General features: G+C 47.0%; 1 protein-coding gene across 5 annotated transcripts in view; it reads left to right on the top strand.

Moving 5' to 3' along the window:
• BFAR (bifunctional apoptosis regulator) overlaps window positions 1-19,435 on the top strand; it is a 36,321-nt gene extending 16,886 nt beyond the window's left edge. For all 5 annotated transcript variants that reach the window (XM_058712103.1, XM_058712104.1, XM_058712105.1 and 2 more), the window contains 5 exons: window positions 1,033-1,202; window positions 4,089-4,233; window positions 13,586-13,759; window positions 15,952-16,154; window positions 18,104-19,435. In XM_058712103.1, the coding sequence (XP_058568086.1) occupies window positions 1,033-1,202; window positions 4,089-4,233; window positions 13,586-13,759; window positions 15,952-16,154; window positions 18,104-18,296 (885 nt within the window). In that variant the 3' untranslated portion in view covers window positions 18,297-19,435. The remainder of the gene's footprint in view (window positions 1-1,032; window positions 1,203-4,088; window positions 4,234-13,585; window positions 13,760-15,951; window positions 16,155-18,103) is intronic.
• The last annotated feature ends 1,229 nt before the right edge of the window (window positions 19,436-20,664 follow it).

Below are 20,664 nucleotides of genomic sequence, written 5' to 3'. Positions count from 1 at the left end.
TCACTGACATTACTTCTGTGGAAATTGATAGCTTACCCGTATGTGGTCATTCACTGCACGCATTTGACATCCGCTGGGTTGGATGATTCTTCGGGGAAGATGTGTACTCAAGTAGGCAGTGTAATATTCAGGGCCCAGTTCTTCTTAGCTTCGTTCCATTCATCCTCTTTCTCACCCCTGCAATAGTCACCGTGATTATTCCCATCCCATTTGTCCATTTCTATTATTTTGGTTTTAATGTAAGCTCTATCCCCAGCGTGGGGCTTGAACTCACAACCCCGAGATCAAGAGTCGCATGTTCTACCGACTGAGCCAGCCAGGTGCCCCAGTTATTCCCATTTTAGAGGTGAGGGAACAGATGCAGGAAGGTGTGAGAACTGGAATCCGAGACCGTGTCTACCTGGGTGGTTGAGTCTTGAGCATAGCCCTTTACTAACATCTCACACGGAGACTGTTTTATTCTCGGTTTCCTGGTACGAAAATTTATTATTATTATTATTATTATTATTATTTTAATGTTTTTTTATTTTTGAGAGAGAAAGACACACACACACACACACACACACACACACACACACACACACACAGACTGAAGCAGGCTCCAGACTGAGCTGTCAGCACAGAGCCTGATGTGGGGCTCGAACCCATGGACCACGAGATCATGGCCTGAGCTGAAGTCAGACACTTAACACCTGGGCGCCCCATGCTACACAAATTTAAAGGTTACAAATTTTCCAGTAGAAAAGGCACATGAGGCAGTTATGCTGGCCAGGATGTTGGGGCCCAGGGTGCTGCGCTCCCTGATGCTCTATGCCGAGCCCTGTTCCCATCTCTGTTCCCTCACGGCCCCACAACCAGCAGAGACAGGGGCCCACCTGAAGTTCTCCTCCGCAACTCTCGGTGCCAGTGGTTCCTTGTACCGACTCGGCATCATTCCCGTTAAGCTCAGCCTTCCCTTCCCTGCCCCACACGCGTGAGAAGCTGGCTTCTCTGACCTTTCTGTGTCTTAAGGCCTCTGTCCCTTGTTCCCAGGTGGTCCTCCTCGTGTATCACTGGAGCAGCAGGGAATCTGAGCACGACCTCCTGGTCCACAAGGCTGTGGCCAAATGGACAGCAGAAGAAGTGGTCCTCTGGCTGGAGCAGCTGGGCCCTTGGGCCTCTCTCTACAGAGACCGGTTTTTATCTGAAAGAGTGAATGGAAGGTGAGACGCTGGCTCTTCTGACGTGTCATTGACCTTTTTGTAAGCTGCTTTACTGAGTCATAACCCACATACTATGAAATTCACCCATTGAAAGTGTCCAATCCATGTTGTTTAATGTATCCACAGACATGTGCAGCCATCACCACAGTCTAGTGTTAGGACATTTTCATCACCCCAAAAAGAAAGCTCTTACCCTCCCCGCTTTGGTCCTCATGCCCCCTCCCTCATCCCCAGGTGACCACCATTCTCCTTTCTGGCTCCGTGGATTTGCCTGTTAGAGTAATCCCTGTAAACGGAATCCTTTAGCGTCTGGCTTTTTCACCTTGCAGAGCATTTTCAAGGTTTATCCAAGTTGTCACGTGGGTCAGTGCTTCCTTCGTCCTTTTTTTTTAGTGTTTATTTATTTTTGAGACAGAGAGAGAGAGACCAAGCGAGAGAGGGGCAGAGAGAGAAGGAGACACAGAATCTGAAGCAGGCTCCAGGCTCTGAGCTATCAGCACAGAGCCTTACGTGGGGCTCAAACCCACGAACTTCAGGATCATGACCTGAGCCAAAGTCAGACACTTAACTGACTGAGCCACCCAGGCACCCCTAATGCTTCCTTCATCTTTATGGCTGAGCAGTATTCCCACTTGTGGCTACGCTGCCCTTGAGTACCCATCCTTCAGTCGTTCAGGTTGCTCCGTTTGGGGGCTCTCACGAACAGAGCTGTTCTGATCCTTTGCATGTGGGTTTTTGTGTAACCCTGTGCTTCCGAGGGCCTGTGCATGTCTGCCCGAGTGCCGTTGCTGGGCCTGAAGTCACCTTCTGTGTTTCCCTTCTTGAGGAGCTGTCACACCGCTCCCCAGAGCAGCCGAACCATTTTATGTGACTGGCATTTTGTGTGTTGCTTCTGAATTAGAAAAGAACCATGTATGTTTTAGTTATTTTAAAATAACATAGAACTGTAGGGTATGGAAGTGAAATACCCTCATAATACTACTCTTCAGAGAAAACCACTGTTAGCATGTTTCTGGACATCTTTCTGGATTTTCTTCCACGTTTATACAGAGATACATATAAGTGTATATTATTTGTTTAAACTGGAAATACAACTGTATTAAACATCTGTGATTATAGGTACATATACGTATACATATGTACGTACATATGTGTGTGTACTAGAGTCTCTTTAGTTGATCTCACCAAGGCACGTCTGGGCTGTTTCCTTTTTCCTGTCCCAGGCAATTCCAAGCAATGTTGTAGCAAAATTCCAGGATGGAATTGCCAGGCTGTGGGCAGGCCTGCCTCTGCCCATCAGCATGTCCCCATGCCCCCTTCCAGAACACTGTCCATCTTTCTTGGGCTCTTTCCTTCCTTGGAGGGACTGTGTAGGGAGAGTATAGTGTGCCACGCAGTGCTGAGAACGGCCACTCCTGCTAATCTGCTTGTTCCAGATGCGCCATCCAGGCCGCCTGCCTGCCCACCTCACACCCCAGTCACACTTTCCCCCTGAACTGAACTTTCAACTCTTAACTCTCCTTTGGGAAAGCCACACGCTCCCAGTTGAGTTGTCTGCTTTTTGTAAGAATTGGCGCCTCCCCCAAATTGTGGTTGAAAACATTTTTGTTGGGGCGCCTGGATGGCTCAGTCGGTTAAGCGTCCCGACTTCGGCTCAGGTCATGATCTCTCAGTCTGTGAGTTCGAGCCCCGCGTCAGGCTCTGTGCTGACAGCTCAGAGCCTGGAGCCTGTTTCAGATTCTGTGTCTCCCTCTCTCTGACCCTCCCCCATTCACGCTCTGTCTCTCCCTGTCTCAAAAATAAATAAAACATCAAAAAAAAAACCAAAAAACAACATTTTTGTTGTCTACCTGGCTAATACATCTTTGCCTCATTGCCTTCCTTCCTGAAGATGGATTCCTAGAACTGGAATTTCCACGTCAAAGGAAATAAGCCTTTATAACTTTGATCAATGTTCCAAATCACCCACGAGAGGACATCAGTTTACATCCCTCCCCCAGTCGTTGTGTGCCTGCTGGGTCTCCGCTTGCTGGTGCACAGGGGTGGTTTTAACAATTGGTTCTTGTGGAGGCGGAGTCATATTTTCCAATGGAAGGGACCAGATAAGGGATCTACAAATATTTTTATTACATTACGACCCCAAAACAGCTACTTTTTTTTTTTTCTATTTATTTACTTATTTATTTAGAGACAGCGTGATCGGGAGACAGAGAGAGGGGGAGAGAGGGAGAATCCCAGGCAGTCTCTGCACCATCAGCACAGAGCCCGACACCGGGCCTGAACTCATGAAATGTGAGATTGTGCCCTGAGCCAAAACCAAGAGTCGGACATTTGGCCGACTGAGCCACTCAGGCGCACCCCCACCCCCACCCCAGAACAGCTCCTGTTCGAGTCATCACATTTTATTGGATTTCTTTCCATTTTTTTTCTATATGTTACAGAAATATATTATAATTTTATATAGAATATTATATTCTATTTAAATATATACTACATTTTTCTTTGCAAAACAGAGTACCCTGGGAGAACTCAGCTGCTTAGCTGAAAGATCAGAAGTTAGGAGCAAAACAGACCGGGGTGTGCCTCGGCCGAGCCACTCTATTCCTCCAAACCATTTTGTCATGCACGTAATGCTCATAATTCCACCTACTCTGCAGAATTGTTAAACGGATTGGTGACGGTTTGTGGAAGTACTTTCAGAGAGTCACTAACAATTAACAAGCATTCAGTAGTTTGCTGTTATTACTGTTACTTCATATACCAAGTATCTTGCCTTACCGGAAGCCCGAAGTGTTTGTGTTGATAGGATGGAACCCTGGGTGTGAACAGTTGGCTTCTGGTGTATAATCTCACAAGAAATCTACTGCCCCCCCCTCCCTGCCACAGGTTGCTTTTAACTCTGACAGAGGAAGAATTTTCAAGGGCGCCATATAACATAGAAAACAGCAGCCACAGAAGAGCCATCCTCCTGGAACTGGAGCGTGTCAAAGCACTGGGGGTGAAGCCCCCCCAGAATCTCTGGGAATATAAGGTGAGCTCTTGGTTTATTTACTTTTAATTGAAAAAAGTAGAGAGAACGGCCCGTCTGTCATCTCCATGCCCGCTGCTTAGGAAAACATCGCAGACACAACTGAAGCCCCCGGCTCCCCACCCTCTCTAGCGGAACCATGCTCCCGCAGCTGAGCCAGGCGCCATTACTGGGTGCATTTCCCTCCTTGGACTACGGGTCTGTGCACGCAGGCGCTAGGAGCCCTCAGCCTGAACGTGAGAGGCATGAACTGAGCATGTCCTTCTGCAAGTAGCTTTGACCTCTCTGGCTCCAGTTCACGCATTTTCTCTTTTGAGCGTATCTTAGTTCGTGCATTTTCCTGTCCATGCACACGGAGGTTGTTGCCCTTAGAAACAGTGCCGCTGTGGAAATTCTTGGGGAGTTCTTATGCTTTATGGCTATATACTGAAGCAGGGGATTAGCAGTTCACAGGTAATAGGCATCTTCAGCTTTATGAGGTATTGGTAAATTATTCTTCACTCTGACTGCACCAGCTGATTTCTCCTTCACGAAGATTTAGCAAATGCTGTGCTATAAAATGAATATTTTTTTAATTATAAGATACCTGGAATGTGCCGACATGGCAAATTTCTGCATTTGCATGGAGGAAAGTAATTACACATAACCAATAAGTTTACAGGAGAAAACGCTCACTCATAATTAAAGACGTGTAAACTGAAACAACCAGATGGCATCGTTTTCACCCATGTTACTGTCAAGGATGAGAGAGCATCACGATACGAAGAAAAAGACACTCGTGGGTGTGGTGGGTGCTAAATTGGCGCAGTCTCCTTGGAGAGCAGTTGGTCAATAAGTGTTCAAATTCAAACCGCACCTGCCCTGTGATCTGCCGTTTCACTTCTTTGCACCTGGAACACAGGCAGCATGGTGGGGGGTGGGGGGGCGGTCAAGGTGAAGAGCAGGGCTAGGCGCCTGCCTGGGCTGCTCGCTGGGCTTCTCCAGGACACGCTGGCTGTGGGACACCAGCAGGCACCCGGGCCTTGTGTGCCCGTCTCCTCCTCGGTAAATGACTTCACAGAGTGACAGTCGCAGTGAGAGCTGAACTTTGAGCCCCAAAACGTCATTAAACAAGACGTTCACTGCAGCGTCGTTGGTAATAGCAGCACAAAGAAACCAAGCGAAGTGCCTGTCATCAGGACAGGTTCCGTAAATTGGGCCCGCCCAACCGTGGATCCACTGCAGAAGGTGGTGAGGCTGGTGTGCTACTAAGGAACGATGCCCACGTTGTATTGTAACTGAAAGTAGGGAAAAGCACATTGGAAAATCCACACGTGGACGTATCTGTATGTTGTCATATGCACAGAATGTGTCGGAAGGATACCCAGACTGTCACAGTATTTTCCTCTACGGATTGAGACTTGGATGGAAGAGAGAATTTTATGTGTCACTTAACACATTTCTGTGCCACTTGGAAAACATTGTGTTTACTATGTACACATATTATCTTAAAACCAAAAAAACCATTAGTTTCAGAAATTTAGACGAATGGGCTTGGAGGTCCTTAGGTAGAAGGTTTGTTGTTTTTTGTGTTATCGCTGTTATTTGTTTAATTTTGGAAAATCCCTGCTTTTATCATAAATTACCCATTTTGTTTATGCAGTAAACTCTGGGCTTTTTGTAGCCAATATTAGCCCTCTGGTAGGTTTTTAGTGTCTGGCAGAACATTCGTGGGTCACACATCCAGCGATGACCCTCTATTTAAAAAACATAAAAGTAATCTTAGCATTAAGCAGAGCGAATGGGCACGTGATTCCGCACCCAGTGTGAAAGCAGGCAGAATCTTATCAGTGGGCTCCTTTGGCTCTTCTGTGCCACCAGCCCCTCCCTGAGGGTGGCCATTTGACAATTAGGCAACTAGCCAAAAGGCCGCGAGGTGTGTGATAAGATTCCTCCAACCCTAGTGCCTGGTGCAATTCCTGTTCTCATTAGACGGGAAAGAGACGGCTCCCCATTGAAGTGCCTCCCGGTAACCACCTTACTGGGTGGTTGGTTTTCCTCCTTATCTGATGGGAAATAGCCAAGCACTCACCGCCTCAGCACCCACGCTGACGCCAGACCTACAAATCCATAACCTGGTCTTCTCCCTTTCTCTTGTACTAACCATGATGTGGTTGCACACACGCAGACTTTATATCTGGGACCGGTGCTCCGGGAGAGCTTGCATATTCAGCAAGAGCAGGATTGCCCCCAGGGTGATGATAGGCATGGAATCCACAAGTCTTCCGTAATACAGGAGTTGCGGCCCCCTCTAAAAGACCACAGTACATAAACAGATTTATAGTATATCTGTGGTATTAACATTTCATGGGGGCAGGATTATGGGGGGAAAAAAAGTTTTTAACAGATTTCTTAAGGGCTGATTTAAAAAAAAAAAACAGGTTGGGAAACACTTTTGATAAAGAACTACCCCCATTTCTATTTCTCATCTAAGTTAGGAGGCAAAGATATCTTTAGAAGTTAGGTTTTTGAGGGGGACACCTGGGTGGCTCAGTCAGTGAAGCGCCTGACTTCAGCTCAGGTCGTAATCTCACTGTTCTTGAGTTCGAGCCCCACGTAGGGCTCTGTGTTGACAGCTCATGGCCTGGAGTCTTTTTCAGATTCTGTGTCTCTCTCTTTCTGCCCCTCCCCCACTTATGTGCACATGCGTGCTCTCTCTCTGTCGCAAAAATAAACATTAAAAATTTTCTTAAGTTACATATATTTTTTTTTTAATTTCAAACACACACAAGAACAGGATAAGAGTACAAAACTACCATGTACCCTTACCAGCTATAACAACTTATGGCCATGTTCATTTCAGTGATAACCTCCACCTCCCGCCCCTGACTATTTTGAAAATCTAAGATATCTTATTTTCCCATAGGTAAATATTTCATTGGGAATCTCTAAAAAGTAAAGACTCTTTTAAAAACAAAAGTGAGGGGCGCCTGGGTGGCGCAGTCGGTTAAGCGTCTGACTTCAGCCAGGTCACGATCTCGCGGTCCGTGAGTTCGAGCCCCGCGTCAGGCTCTGGGCTGATGGCTCGGAGCCTGGAGCCTGTTTCCGATTCTGTGTCTCCCTCTCTCTCTGCCCCTCCCCCGTTCATGCTCTGTCTCTCTCTGTCCCAAAATAAATAAAAAAATGTTAAAAAACAAAAAAAAAACAAAAAAAAACAAAAGTGAATTATCTGATATCAGGTAACTTGTCGGTATTCAAGTAGACCACATCTTTTCTTCTTCCAGTTGACGTGTTCCAAACAAGGTCTGCATTTGGTTATTATGTGTCTTAAGTCTCTTTTACTGTCTGGATTCCCCCTCCCTTTTTTTTTTTTTTTTTTAATTTTTTTTTTTTCAACGTTTTTTATTTATTTTTGGGACAGAGAGAGACAGAGCATGAACGGGGGAGGGGCAGAGAGAGAGGGAGACACAGAATCGGAAACAGGCTCCAGGCTCCGAGCCATCAGCCCAGAGCCCGACGCGGGGCTCGAACTCACGGACCGCGAGATCGTGACCTGGCTGAAGTCGGACGCTTAACCGACTGCGCCACCCAGGCGCCCCCCCCCTCCCTTTTTTTGTCACCCTGCATTTATTTCTTGAAGAAACCAGGTCATTTTGTCCCGTAGTTTGCCCACATCTTAAATTTTGCTCATTGTCCCTCTGCGGTGTCCCCTGACAGGCTCCTCTGTCACCAGACACGTAATGTGTCCTGTACATCCCATAATTCAGTAGGGAAATCTAGAGGCTTGCATTGGTTTAGGTATTTTGACAAGACTGTTTTATAGCTGGTGGCATCTTCTCCCATTAGGAGGCTCAGCATGGCTAATTGTCTCTCTCTCTGATGGTAGCAGCCACCGTGATCATTCATCATTTGCCTGCAAAATGGTGATTCTGTAATTCTCTCACTTCTTCATGTGTTAGCTAAGTACGTCTAAAAAAATTAAATTCAATTCAATTTTTAAAAAAAGGAAAATTTCACTCAGCAACCATTTTGATTACCCTAAGCACAGTTTATACAGAAAGGTCAGTTAAATGCTCGATTCTTTCCCTTTATTTACCAGTTTCATAATAATGATTTGGTTCTCTGTTACCTAGATAGGTAACCAGTTTCTTTCTTTAGGATCATTATTAACTAAGGATTTTAACATTCTTGATATGTTTGAATACCTTTCAGTAATTACTCTAATTGATGCTCAGATTGTCCCATCTTTTTGGAGTATAAGTCTCCTCAAATTATTTTCAGTTCTTTTTTTTTAAGATTTATTGTTTTAGCGTTTGCTTGTTTTTTGAGAGAGAGAGAGCAAGCAAGCGCACAACAAGGGAGCGGCAGAGAGAAAGGGACAGAGGATCTGAAACAGGCTCTGTGCTGAGAGCAGAGAGCCCAGTGCAGGGCTCGAACTCATGCCCCACGAGATGGTGACCTAAGCCGAAGACAGATGCTTAACCGACTGAGCCACCCAGATGCCCCTGAGCTTTATTTTGAGAGAGAGAGAGAGAGTAGGGGGATGGGGTGGGGAGTGGGGGTGGGGGGAGAGAGAGAGAGAAAGAGAGAGAAAGAATTCCAGACAGGCTCCACACTCAGTGTGGAGCCCCACGCAGGGCTCGATCCCACGTGGGGATCAATCCCACGACCCTGAGATTGTGACCTGAGCTGAAATCAGGGGTTGACGCTCAACTGACTGAGCCACCCAGGCACCCCTTGAGTCTATTTTTAAAATTTAACATTTGAATTGAGGTATAATGTACTTGCCCATGAGTCCTTTTGACATGACCTCAAAAGTCTGATACTTTTGGGGCGCCTGGGTGGCGCAGTCGGTTAAGCGTCCGACTTCAGCCAGGTCACGATCTCGCGGTCCGTGAGTTCGAGCCCCGCGTCAGGCTCTGGGCTGATGGCTCGGAGCCTGGAGCCTGTTTCTGATTCTGTGTCTCCCTCTCTCTCTGCCCCTCCCCCGTTCATGCTCTGTCTCTCTCTGTCCCAAAAATAAATAAAAAACGTTGAAAAAAAATTTAAAAAAAAAAAAAAAAAAAAAAGATTTATTGTTTTAGCGTTTGCTTGTTTTTTGAGAGAGAGAGAGCAAGCAAGCGCACAACAAGGGAGCGGCAGAGAGAAAGGGACAGAGGATCTGAAACAGGCTCTGTGCTGAGAGCAGAGAGCCCAGTGCAGGGCTCGAACTCATGCCCCACGAGATGGTGACCTAAGCCGAAGACAGATGCTTAACCGACTGAGCCACCCAGATGCCCCTGAGCTTTATTTTGAGAGAGAGAGAGAGAGTAGGGGGATGGGGTGGGGAGTGGGGGTGGGGGGAGAGAGAGAGAGAAAGAGAGAGAAAGAATTCCAGACAGGCTCCACACTCAGTGTGGAGCCCCACGCAGGGCTCGATCCCACGTGGGGATCAATCCCACGACCCTGAGATTGTGACCTGAGCTGAAATCAGGGGTTGACGCTCAACTGACTGAGCCACCCAGGCACCCCTTGAGTCTATTTTTAAAATTTAACATTTGAATTGAGGTATAATGTACTTGCCCATGAGTCCTTTTGACATGACCTCAAAAGTCTGATACTTTTGGGGCGCCTGGGTGGCGCAGTCGGTTAAGCGTCCGACTTCAGCCAGGTCACGATCTCGCGGTCCGTGAGTTCGAGCCCCGCGTCAGGCTCTGGGCTGATGGCTCGGAGCCTGGAGCCTGTTTCCGACTCTGTGTCTCCCTCTCTCTCTGCCCCTCCCCTGTTCATGCTCTGTCTCTCTCTGTCCCAGAAATAAATAAAAAACGTTGAAAAAAAAAAAAATTAAAAAAAAAAAAAAAAAAAAGTCTGATACTTTTTATTTTTAAGTTTTTATTTAAATTCCAGTTAACATACAGTGTAATATTAGTTTCAGGAGTACAATACTTGTGATTCAACATCTCCATACAATACTTGATACTCATGATAAGTACGCTCCTTAGTCCCCGTCACCTATTTCACGCACACACACAGACGTGCACACACACACACACACACACACCCGTAACCATCAGTTTGTTCTCTACAGTTAAGAGTCTGTTTCGTAGTTTGCATCTCTCACCCTACCCCCATTTGCTCGGTTGGTTTTTTCCCTTCAGTATGAGTGAAATCATACGGCATTTTGTCTTTCTCTGACTGACTTGTTCGTTCAGCATAACACACTCTCTAGTTCCATTTACGTCTTGCAAATGGCAAGATTTCATTCTTTTTTACAGCTAAGTGTTATTCCATTGTATCTACGCATCACATCTTCTTTATCCATTCATCAATCAGTGGACACTTAGGTTGTTTCCATAATTTGGCTATTGTAGGTCATGCTGCTATAAGCGTTGGGGTGCAGGTATCCCTTCAAATTAGTATTTTTGTATTCTTTGGGTAAATACCTAGTAGTGCAATTGCTGGATTGTAGGTTGGGTAGTCCTGTTTTTAAGGAACTTTTCTTTTTGAGGACCCTCCATACTATTTTCCAGAGTGGCTGCCCCAGTTTGCATTCCCACCAGCAGTGCGAGAGGGTTGCTTTTTCTCCACATCCTTGTCAACACGTGTTGCTCCCTGTGCTGTTGGGTTAGCCATTCTGACAGGTGTGAGGTGGTATCTCATTGTCGTTTTGATTTACATGTTCCTGATGATGAATGATGTTGAGCATCTTTTCATGGGTCTGTTGGCCATCTGTATTTCTTCTTTGGAAAATGTCTGTTCAAGACTTCTGCCCAATTTTTAATTGGATTGTTCGTTTTTTGCATCTTGAGGGTTTTTTTGTTCTTGTTTTTGTCTTCTGTGTTTTGTTTGTTTTCAGAGTGAGCTAGCATATCAGCAGGGGGAGCAGCAGAGGGGGAGAGAGAGTCTTAACCAGGCTCCACACCCAGCACAGGGCCCACTGACTGAGAGGTCATGACCTGAGCCGAAATCAAGAGTCAGACACTTAACCACCTGAGCCACCCATGTGCCCCTGGGTGTTGAGTTTTATAAGTTTTTTATACACTTTGGATACTAACCCCTTATCAGATATGTCATTTGCAAATATCTTCCCCCATTCTATAGGCTGCCTTTTAGTTTTATTGATGGTTTCGTTCACTATGCAGAAGCTTTTTATTTTGATGTACTCCCAATAGTTCATTTTTTATTTTGTTTCCCGTGCCTCAGGAGACATGTCTAGAAAAAGTTGCTATGGCTGATGTCAGAGAAGTTACTGTTGGTGTTCTCTTCTAGGATTTTTATGGCTTCAGGTCTCACATTTCGGTCTTGAGTCCATTTTGAATTTATTTTTGTGTATGGTGTAAGAAAGTGGTCCATTTTCATTCTTTTGCGTGTTGCTATCCAGATACTTTCTTTCCTTATGTAACGGGATGTTCAAGTTATTCTGTACCTTTTCTATCCCAGACCTGAAATCAGCCATTTCAAAGGTTGGGCCTTTTTAAAAAACCTTTTTGCTATAGAATTTCAGGTGCATGCAGAAATAGAAGAGTATACACCTGTCCAGCTTCAGTGAGTATTGACTAGTGGCCATTCGTATTTTTACACACCCCTCCACCCACTCTTACACACCTCACACACCTGGGATTATATTAAAGCATAGCCAAGCGTCATATTATTTCACCCTGAAATACTTGAGTGTGAATCTCTGAAGAGAAGGACTCTTTTCTTGACATTTAACAGTAAGCCATTAATAGCATCAGATAAGTTGAATGTGTTCTAACAGTTTCATTGAGCTGCAGTTAACATACACATATTTCAAATGTATAATTTGATAAGTTTCTTTAAATTCCAGTATAATTAAAGTACATTGTTATGTTAGCTTCAGTGATCGTGATTCAACGATTCTGTGCATTACTCGGGACTCATCAAGATAAGTGTACTCTTTAATCCCCATCCTGCTTCACACACCCCCCCACCCACCCCCCGCCTCTGGTCACCATTAGTTTGTTCTCTGCAGTTAGGAATCTGGGTTTTTTGTCTCTTTTTTTCTTCGTTTGTTTGTTTTGTTTCTTAAATTCCGCATATGAGTGAGATCATTGGTATTTATCTTTCTCTGTGTGACTTAATTTCACTTAACATAATACCCTGGAGGTCCATCATATTGTTGCAAATGGCAAAATCTAATTCTTTTTTATGGCTGAGTAATATTCCACGGTGTGTATATACACCACATCATCTTTCCGCATTCAGCAATTTGGTAAGTTTGGACATATTGCACACATCTGTGAAATCATCACCACAATCAAGCTAACGAACATACTCATCTGTCCCCAAAGCCACCTCCTGCCCCTCTGTGAGCCCTGCTCACCACCCCTCCCCATCAAATAAAGTACGCGGTGCTAATGTGGAAAACTGGTTCCATTTTCTCTTTCTCTTGAGCATCTTGTTATGTGCTTATTTTATTGTATCTTCCTTGGTGAAGTGGCCATTCATATCTTTTGGCCATTTTATTTGATGCTTAGTAGCACCAAGTAAACAGAATCGTCTGAAGTTACTTTTACAATCAGGAAAAACATAAATACACGTTCTTTGTAGCAAAATTGACCAAAGTGATAAAAATGAAAATAAGTGGCCCATAATCCCACCTGAGAGCCAGACACGGTTAACGTTGCATTCTGCTCTGTCTTCTTCTTAGCCAATTTTTTTGTGCGTAGTTTAATTGTGCTTTTGCTTATGTATTCATTCTACAAATCTTTATATCTGTTGTGAGCCAGGTGCTGCTCTAGGAAGGGTCACGAAAGAGGCCTGGTTTGTATGGGGCTGACACCGCAGAGATCGGATTGCCACGTCTTGGAATCCTTTTTTCACCTAACACTGTAACAAGAGCATCATCCAAAAATGCCCATATTCGCTTTTCAGTGGGCTGCATGAACTCTGTGCTGAACATCCACTGTAACTTCATTACTTGGGTCTCAGATTTCACTTTTTCTCTCTTACAGTGCAGCACAAAACATTTTGTGCATAAAGCCTTCTGTATTTCTGATTTCCTTTTAAGCGGTGCCCACTAACACATTGGTTAAATTGAACATTTTGAAGACTCTTTGATACATTTCACAAAATTGTTTTCCAAAAAAGTTGGGTTTTACTAGCAGCGCCTAGGAATGTATGTCTCAGCACCCCCCTGCCTCCCCCACACGCACACACCAAAGCCATGGAGAAGGATTGGGTCTTTATTAAATAGAGCCTGACAGATTGATTCCTTGGCCTCTTCTTGCCACCCATTCATTCATCCATCCATTCACTCTGCAAACCACACACAAAAAAGCTGAAGGCAAAGGGCGTGAGACTGTGGAGGGAGCATGGGTGGGGAGCTGGCTGCCGTGGTTGTGATGTGACCCCATGCTCGCCTTGTCCTCTGCAGGTGGTGAACCCAGGCAGGTCCCTGTTCCTGCTGTATGCCCTCAAGAGCTCCCCGAGACTTGGTCTGCTATACCTCTACCTATTTGACTACACAGACACCTTCCTGCCCTTCATCCACACCATCTGTCCCCTGCAGGAAGACAATTCTGGGGAGGACATCATCACCAAGCTTCTGGTAGGTCTGCACAGTGCCTTGAATGGCACTCCTCAGTGTGGTATGGAATCGGAGACGGGGCTGTAGCTGTCACACAAGAGCCAACGACGCCCAGCCTTCATTTGTTTTTGGCAAGGAGAACCCCTCCAAAAGAAAATCAAGCAGAACTTCCCCACTCCCAGAAGCCTGTTTTATTTCCTGCATTGCGTAACAAGAAGGCTACCCTCTGGACTTGAAATATTTACGGGGGGGGGAGAAACCGGCATCGCTTTTGTTACAAAAGAAGATAGAATAGGTTCAGATTGCCTGAGGGTTAAATTTATGGACCTTCCAGCTTGGTGGTCTGTCTCGAAGAGGATCCCCGAAGGATGATCATTTGTCCCACTGCAAGGGAGGCTTAGCATCCATCCTGGGGGCCTCAGAAAAGTAAGCCATTGTCCAGCTCACTGATGGGAGTGGTCACCTCAGCTGACCATAGGCCCCTGGCAGAGATAGGTACCCACATTGGCTTTTGTGTCTTCAGAATTGTTGGTGGATCCCACTTACACAGGGCTGTCTCTGTGTCTGCTTGGTCATTGCGGGGTACTGTCCTTTGCATTGCTGCTCTTGGGGCAGTCCCTCTGGTCTATTTAAATTAAAAGTCACATGGATGTAGGAATCATCGTGTATGATCCACACCCATAAATGTTAAAATAATTTCTAGGGGTGCCTGGGTGGCTCCCTCGGTTACGCATCCGACTCTTCATTTCGGCTCAGGTCACGATCTTGGCGGTTCATGAGACCAAGCCCCGTGTCGGGCTCTGCATTGACCACATGGAGCCTGCTTGGAATTCTCTCTCTCCCCCTCTTTCTGCCCCTCCCCAGCTCACACGTGCACACACCACGTTTTCTCTCAAATAAATAAAAAAAAAAAAAACCTACGAATTTCTAAATCTCCAAAAACCCTTTTTAAAATACTAAAGTCATGGGGCGCCTGGGTGGCTCAGTCGGTTAAGCGTCCGACTTCAGCTCAGGTCACGATCTCACGGTCCGTGAGTTCAAGCCCCGCGTCGGGCTCTGGGCTGATGGCTCAGAGCCCGGAGCCTGTTTCCGATTCTGTGTCTCCCTCTGTCTCTGCCCCTCCCCCGTTCATGTTCTGTCTCTCTCTCTGTCTCAAAAATAAAATAAACGTTAAAAAAAATTTTTTTTTAAATAAAAAAAATAATAAAATACTAAAGTCAGGTATCTGCCTGACTTGAGCCTTGGATGTAGTTGAAAGCCTGCTAATTAGCCCTTAGGCACAGTGTTTGTCTAATTACCCAGTTTCCTGCTATTACCTGCCCTCTCTGGACTGGGAGAACAGAGACCCCACCTCTTACCTTTCCGTTTTCACAAGCCTCAACAACCCCTGTGCTCATGAGGCTCACTTTCTTCTTGGGATACTCAGTATGTGCTCCATAGTGCACAGTCCTGCTACACTTCCGTAAGCCTCTGGATGCCTCGATGAGCTGTTTAAATGCTCTGGTTTATTATCTGCTAATAACTGTAGTGAGTTTTTTATTTTCCCCAAAATTACTTTCTCAAAGTGTATGTTTAATTTTCCCATGATCTATTATCCTACCACAGCAAAGATGTTGAATTTAGGAAATCGTTTGAGCTACCCATGCAGTGATGAAGAAATTTTAAAACTGGTTAATTTCCATTCATTGCAACGTCATTATTTATTTTTTTATTTTATTTTTTAATGTTTATTTACTTTTGAGAGAGAGAGAGATAGAGACAGAGGTGCGAGTGGGGGAGGGGCAGAGAGAGGGAGACACAGAATCAGAAGCAGGCTTCAGGCTCCGAGCTGTCAGCACAGAGCCTGACACAGGATTCGAACTCAAGAACCATGAGATCGTGACCTGAGCTGAAGTCGGATGCTCCACTGACTGAGCCACCCTGGCGCCCCTGCACCCTCATTATTTATAACTCAGGCTTCAGAGTTTTTTTACTTGTACTTCTGAGCTTCCACAATTCCATAACCAGCATCTCTGTTCAGCTTCCTCAGTAACATTTATCCAGTATAAGATTCTTAAAAGGTGAGTTGATGGGTGGAAAATTTCGTGTTATGTTGTTGGATATCTGTGTGTTTTAGTAAATGTAAAGTTCACCGTGATGACTGCAGTATAATCCATAAGAGTCAATCCTAATGATTTTTTGTGTCCACCTTTTGCTTTTATGTTATTCTAAAGGATCTAAGAGAGCCCACCTGGAAGCAATGGAGAGAATTCCTTGTCAAATACTCCTTCCTTCCATACCAGCTGATTGCTGAATTTGCTTGGGACTGGCTGGAGGTCCATTACTGGACATCACGTTTTCTCATCGTCAATGCCATGTTACTCTCGGTTCTGGAATTATTCTCCTTTTGGAGGATCTGGTCACGAAGTGAACTGAAGTAAGTGTGTGTTTACACTGGAGGTGGCAGGAGCAGCAGGCACTTCTGAGAAAGCGGTCCCAGGTAGTACAAGAGTCCTCTTTGATTACGCAGACGTGAAAACACTCCTTGCTCTGGTTTGGAGATGTGGCTTAAGCAGCAGATGGGAAAATTTCCTCGTGTCTGGAGGTGGCGGGGGAGGGGGGGTGTGGACAAGTGTGTCTCCATTTATCTTCTCCCCGTGTAAGAACATACTATGTCATTCCCGGGGGTGGGGGTGTGCGTGAAGGGTTTGATGAAGGAATACGTAAGTGAGGAGAAGAGGGTGCTTTATGGAAAGGGGCAGTAGGGTAGAGCAGAAGGAGATCTGGTGAGGAATTCTGTAGGCATGAGTTCTAATCCTGCTGTGCCGTCAGCTGGGACACTAATAACTTCTCTAGATTAATGCATAAAATGAGAGAGTTGGGCCGGGACTCTTGGTTGCAAGTGCCTCTTGGTTGGCTTTCCTTCCTTTTTTTTTTTTTTTTTTTTTAAAGTTTATTTCTTTGTTTTTGAGAAACAGAAAGAACAAGCAGGGGAGGGGCAGAGAGGGAGAGAGAATCCCAAGCAGGCTCCACACTGTCAGCCTGGACCCCGATGCGGGGCTTGAACTCACGAACTGTGAGGTCAGGACCTGAGCCGAAACCAAGAGTCAGATGCTTAACGGACTGAGCCACCCAGGTGCCCCTAAATTGGCTTTCTTAAAAAGAGAAATGCCCAGTCAAGGCTTCCCGCATGGCCGGACCCAGAGACCCAAATGCTGTCATCAGGACTCACCCCTCTCGCTCTCTTTGCTGTGTTGTTGTTCAGCCTCAGCTGACTTCATGCGGGGCCCTTGGTCACTCCGGGCATACATCTGAGCAGCTCGGCAACCCTGGTGGAGAGAGGGCACTTCTTTCCCCATAGCACTTACTGTCGGGCAAGGGGGGGGGGGGGGGGCACACGCTCCTTTGCTCTGATTGGCCCAGCCTGGGTCACATGCCCACCCAGACCTACCACATGGTGCAGTCATGCCAGGCTCTCCTTATCCAGGCTCAGGACCTGTTCTCACCCCCCAACCAAGGGCTGGCTTCATCAGCCCCACCGAGACCACATGGCAAAGAATGAGGAAGGAGGCCCCCAGAAGGAAAACTCAGAAGGCATTTCCAGAAGAAAGGGGGTGGCTCCTAGACAGGTAGAAGTAACACAGCCCCACACCAGCATCGCACCGGCCTTAAACATCCCATGACTCAAAGAGTTCTTGGCCTAGTCAGTCAGTAACAGCCCTATAAACAGTTCCAAAAACCTGACAAGAATCTCCTATTGGTTCATTCATGCACAGTTAGTGGAGCCCCCGCTCTGTCCCGGGCTCTCTGCTGGGCACTGCAGATGTTTTGGTAAAGAGACAGTCTGGGGGCACCTAGGTGGCTCAGACAGTTAAGCATCTGACTTCGGCTCGGGTCATGGTCTCACGGCTCATGGTTTTGAGCCCCGTGTCAGGCTCTGTGCGGACAGCTCAGAGCCCAGAGCCTGCTTCGGATCCTGTGTCTCCCTCTCTCTCTGCTCCTCCCCCGCTTGTGCTCTTTCTTTCTCTCAAACATAAATAAACATTAAAACAAAAAACAAAAAGAGAAGACAGTCTGGACCCTGACGGCCTACAGCCTCGCGAAGAAACTGTGTCTGTCAGATACATACAAGTGCGACACAGCGATGAAGCAGGTGGGGCTGTGCTGGGGGGTCCTCACCTGGTGTGGGGCTGCCTCCTGGGGGTGGAAGATGGGTCGGTCAGGCAGAGGTGCGTCTCAGGCCCCAGGGGAGAGGAAGCAAGGTCTGCACAGCACAGGCAGCCAGGCTGTGCATGAGGATAAAGGCCCGGCGTCCGAGCACTTGGGCATCGTCACAAGGGACCCCATCACGAGTCCACCTCTCAGAGGCTTCTCTTCTTTTTGCAGGACTGTGCCTCAGAGGATGTGGAGCCATTTTTGGAAAGTGTCAACGCAGGGGCTTTTTGTGGCCATGTTCTGGCCCCTCATTCCTCAGTTTGTCTGCAACTGTCTATTTTACTGGGCCCTGTACTTCAACCCAATTATTAATATCGATCTTGTGGTCAAGGAAGTCCGACGGCTGGAAACCCAGGTGTTGTGACTGGCAGTGCCCAGGCTCTGAAGGATTCTTCCAGCCTCCACGACATGTGCACACCGATGCTGAAGTAGGGGGCAGGGGGAGTGGACTTCCTGTTTCTCCACCCCGCGAACAAGGTGCTGCTTTGTCAGAGGCTACAACCAGGTCCTCTGTCCCTCTGCCTGCGGCATCGTGGCAGCGGGGACTGACATCCCAGAGCTTGGCTGACACAGCGACGGCACCTCCCCCCCAGCCGCCCTCCTCACAGGGACTTGGGAGGCCCCGTCCACTGGGGCTGTCAGGGACTCGGGGTCCCCAGAGGATGCAGTCTGGCGACTTCAGAAGGCTGCTGGGTCAGCAGTCCCACTTGCCCTGACCTCAGTGACGGACAGAGGCTCCCAGGGCGAGTTGGCAGCACAAGGCTGAGCCTGAGACCAGGCTTGCTGGGGCCAGGCCTGTCCTCTGAATCAAATTTAGGAAAACGGGAAAAGATTTTGTCATAGGCACAGACAATTGCGCATAAAAAAATACGGAGGGAAAGCCCAAATCCAATGGACGATTCTGTATTATTACAGAGGTGGTAGGTTTTTCAGATGGAAGCCTCTAAAAGAGTTCGAGACGGAGTGGTGGTCAGACTGTCGTCAGTGTTCTCTGCATTTAATCACTGCACCTTTGGATCCCTAACTCCCACGGGGGTGTCGAGGACGAAGTCAGGCAGTAATGGAGTGTCATTCTCATCAGGCCGCGCTGCCTCAGTGCCACGTAAAATTACCGTGTGGGGGTTTGTTTGGTTGGTTTTCAGGAATTTAATGTGTAAAATCCAGGAGAGCCCTTATGTTCAAGGAAACATTTTGTACTTTGACCTCACACTGTATTCTCTTATTGTCCTGTTCTGATGTATAAAACAGCAAAGGCATAATTACACCAAGTGCTGTAGTTGTAAATATGAGTAAGATGAGGCAGGACCCTTATTTCCTTCCGGGATGAAGACGGCAAGTGTGAATTTGAGCCATCTGAAGATTGGCCCCAGAGGTAAGTTTTGTGAGTCTGTGAACCACTCGTTCCTCCTTTTATCTTTGAAGACTTCACTCAAACTTTGCATCTGAAAGTTTGAAGAAATCACTTGAAAGTAAAATAAAGACTTTCATATAGATAAAAGTTCTTTGGGGGCGCCTGGGTGGCTCAAGTTGGTTGAGCGTCCGACTCTCGATTTTGGCTCAGGTCGTGATCTCGTAGGTTGTGAATTCAAGCCCCTCATGGGGCTCTGCACTGATAGCAGGGATGCCCCCCAAATAAACATTAAAAAACATTTTAGGGGCGCCTGGGTGCCTCAGTCGGCTAAGCGTCGGACTTCAGCTCAGGTCATGATCCCACGGTTCGAGTTTGAGCCCCACGTGGGCTGACAGAGTGGAGCCTACTTGGGATTCCCTCTCACTCTCTGTCTCTTTCTCCCTCGCCCCCTCTCAAAATAAGTAAACTTAAAAAAAATCTTTTCAATTCTATATAGAGAAAAAATTGCTTAGAAACTGCAGAAAATCTTCATTGCCTGACACAACCTACTAGTCACGCTTAAATCCCCCAGCCTGCTGTGAACATGGAACCAGGGAGCCACCCCAAGGTGTCTTAAGTGAAAGGAGGGACAGTGTTTTTTTATCTCCTGCGTTTGCTCGTCAGGCCCCAGGGTTGCCTGACTTTGCGTGTTTCACAGACCGCGACAGGTCTGGAGACACCGCACGGTATTTGACATCGCTGGTCTGGTGCCTGGCTGAGTCACTGTTCTCCTGTCCAGATGGGCACGTGGAGGCTGGCTGGCATCGGTGGAGCTGGGCCCTGGCCACGCTGCCGGTCCAGTGCCCCCACCTGCACCCTGTGGCCCCACGCTGTCCCCACCTGCTCCCCACATCCTGCTCCAAAGATAAGTGTGTAATAGCCACATATGCCCTGCGAAGGAGGAGGGGCAAAGACTGGCCTAGACAAGCAGGCTGGGACGGACTCTGGCTTCTTATCGCCAGAGCAGAGACAGGTACAGTCAGGGCAAGGGCCACTGGCCGCCTCCTCCCTCAGACCCGCTCGATCATAGCGGGTTGGGTACATCAGAAGGAGGCGTTGGTCAAGAATATTCAGACCCTTTGATGCAAACACTCCACTTCTGCAAATCTGCTGTCAGGGAGCAAGAATTCCTGATCCCATTCGGGAACCTTCCAGGTGGAGTAAGAATCAGATTCATAGGAGACAGAGAATCAAATTTAACTTGGTACATACGGGGGAGCCACACCGGCATGGGTGTTCCAAAGACGGGCGAAACGAGGCCTTTATGTCCATCCTGAACTAAGGAGAAGGGGGTAGGGGTGTGGGACTTCAAAGGGAAGGCATGCCTTTCACGGGGCGATAA

Source organism: Neofelis nebulosa, chromosome 18 (assembly GCF_028018385.1).
Source record: "Neofelis nebulosa isolate mNeoNeb1 chromosome 18, mNeoNeb1.pri, whole genome shotgun sequence".
NCBI lineage: Eukaryota > Metazoa > Chordata > Mammalia > Carnivora > Felidae > Neofelis > Neofelis nebulosa.
The sequence above is the reverse complement of the archived record's forward strand: the minus strand, read 5'-3'. Positions and strand labels throughout refer to the sequence as shown.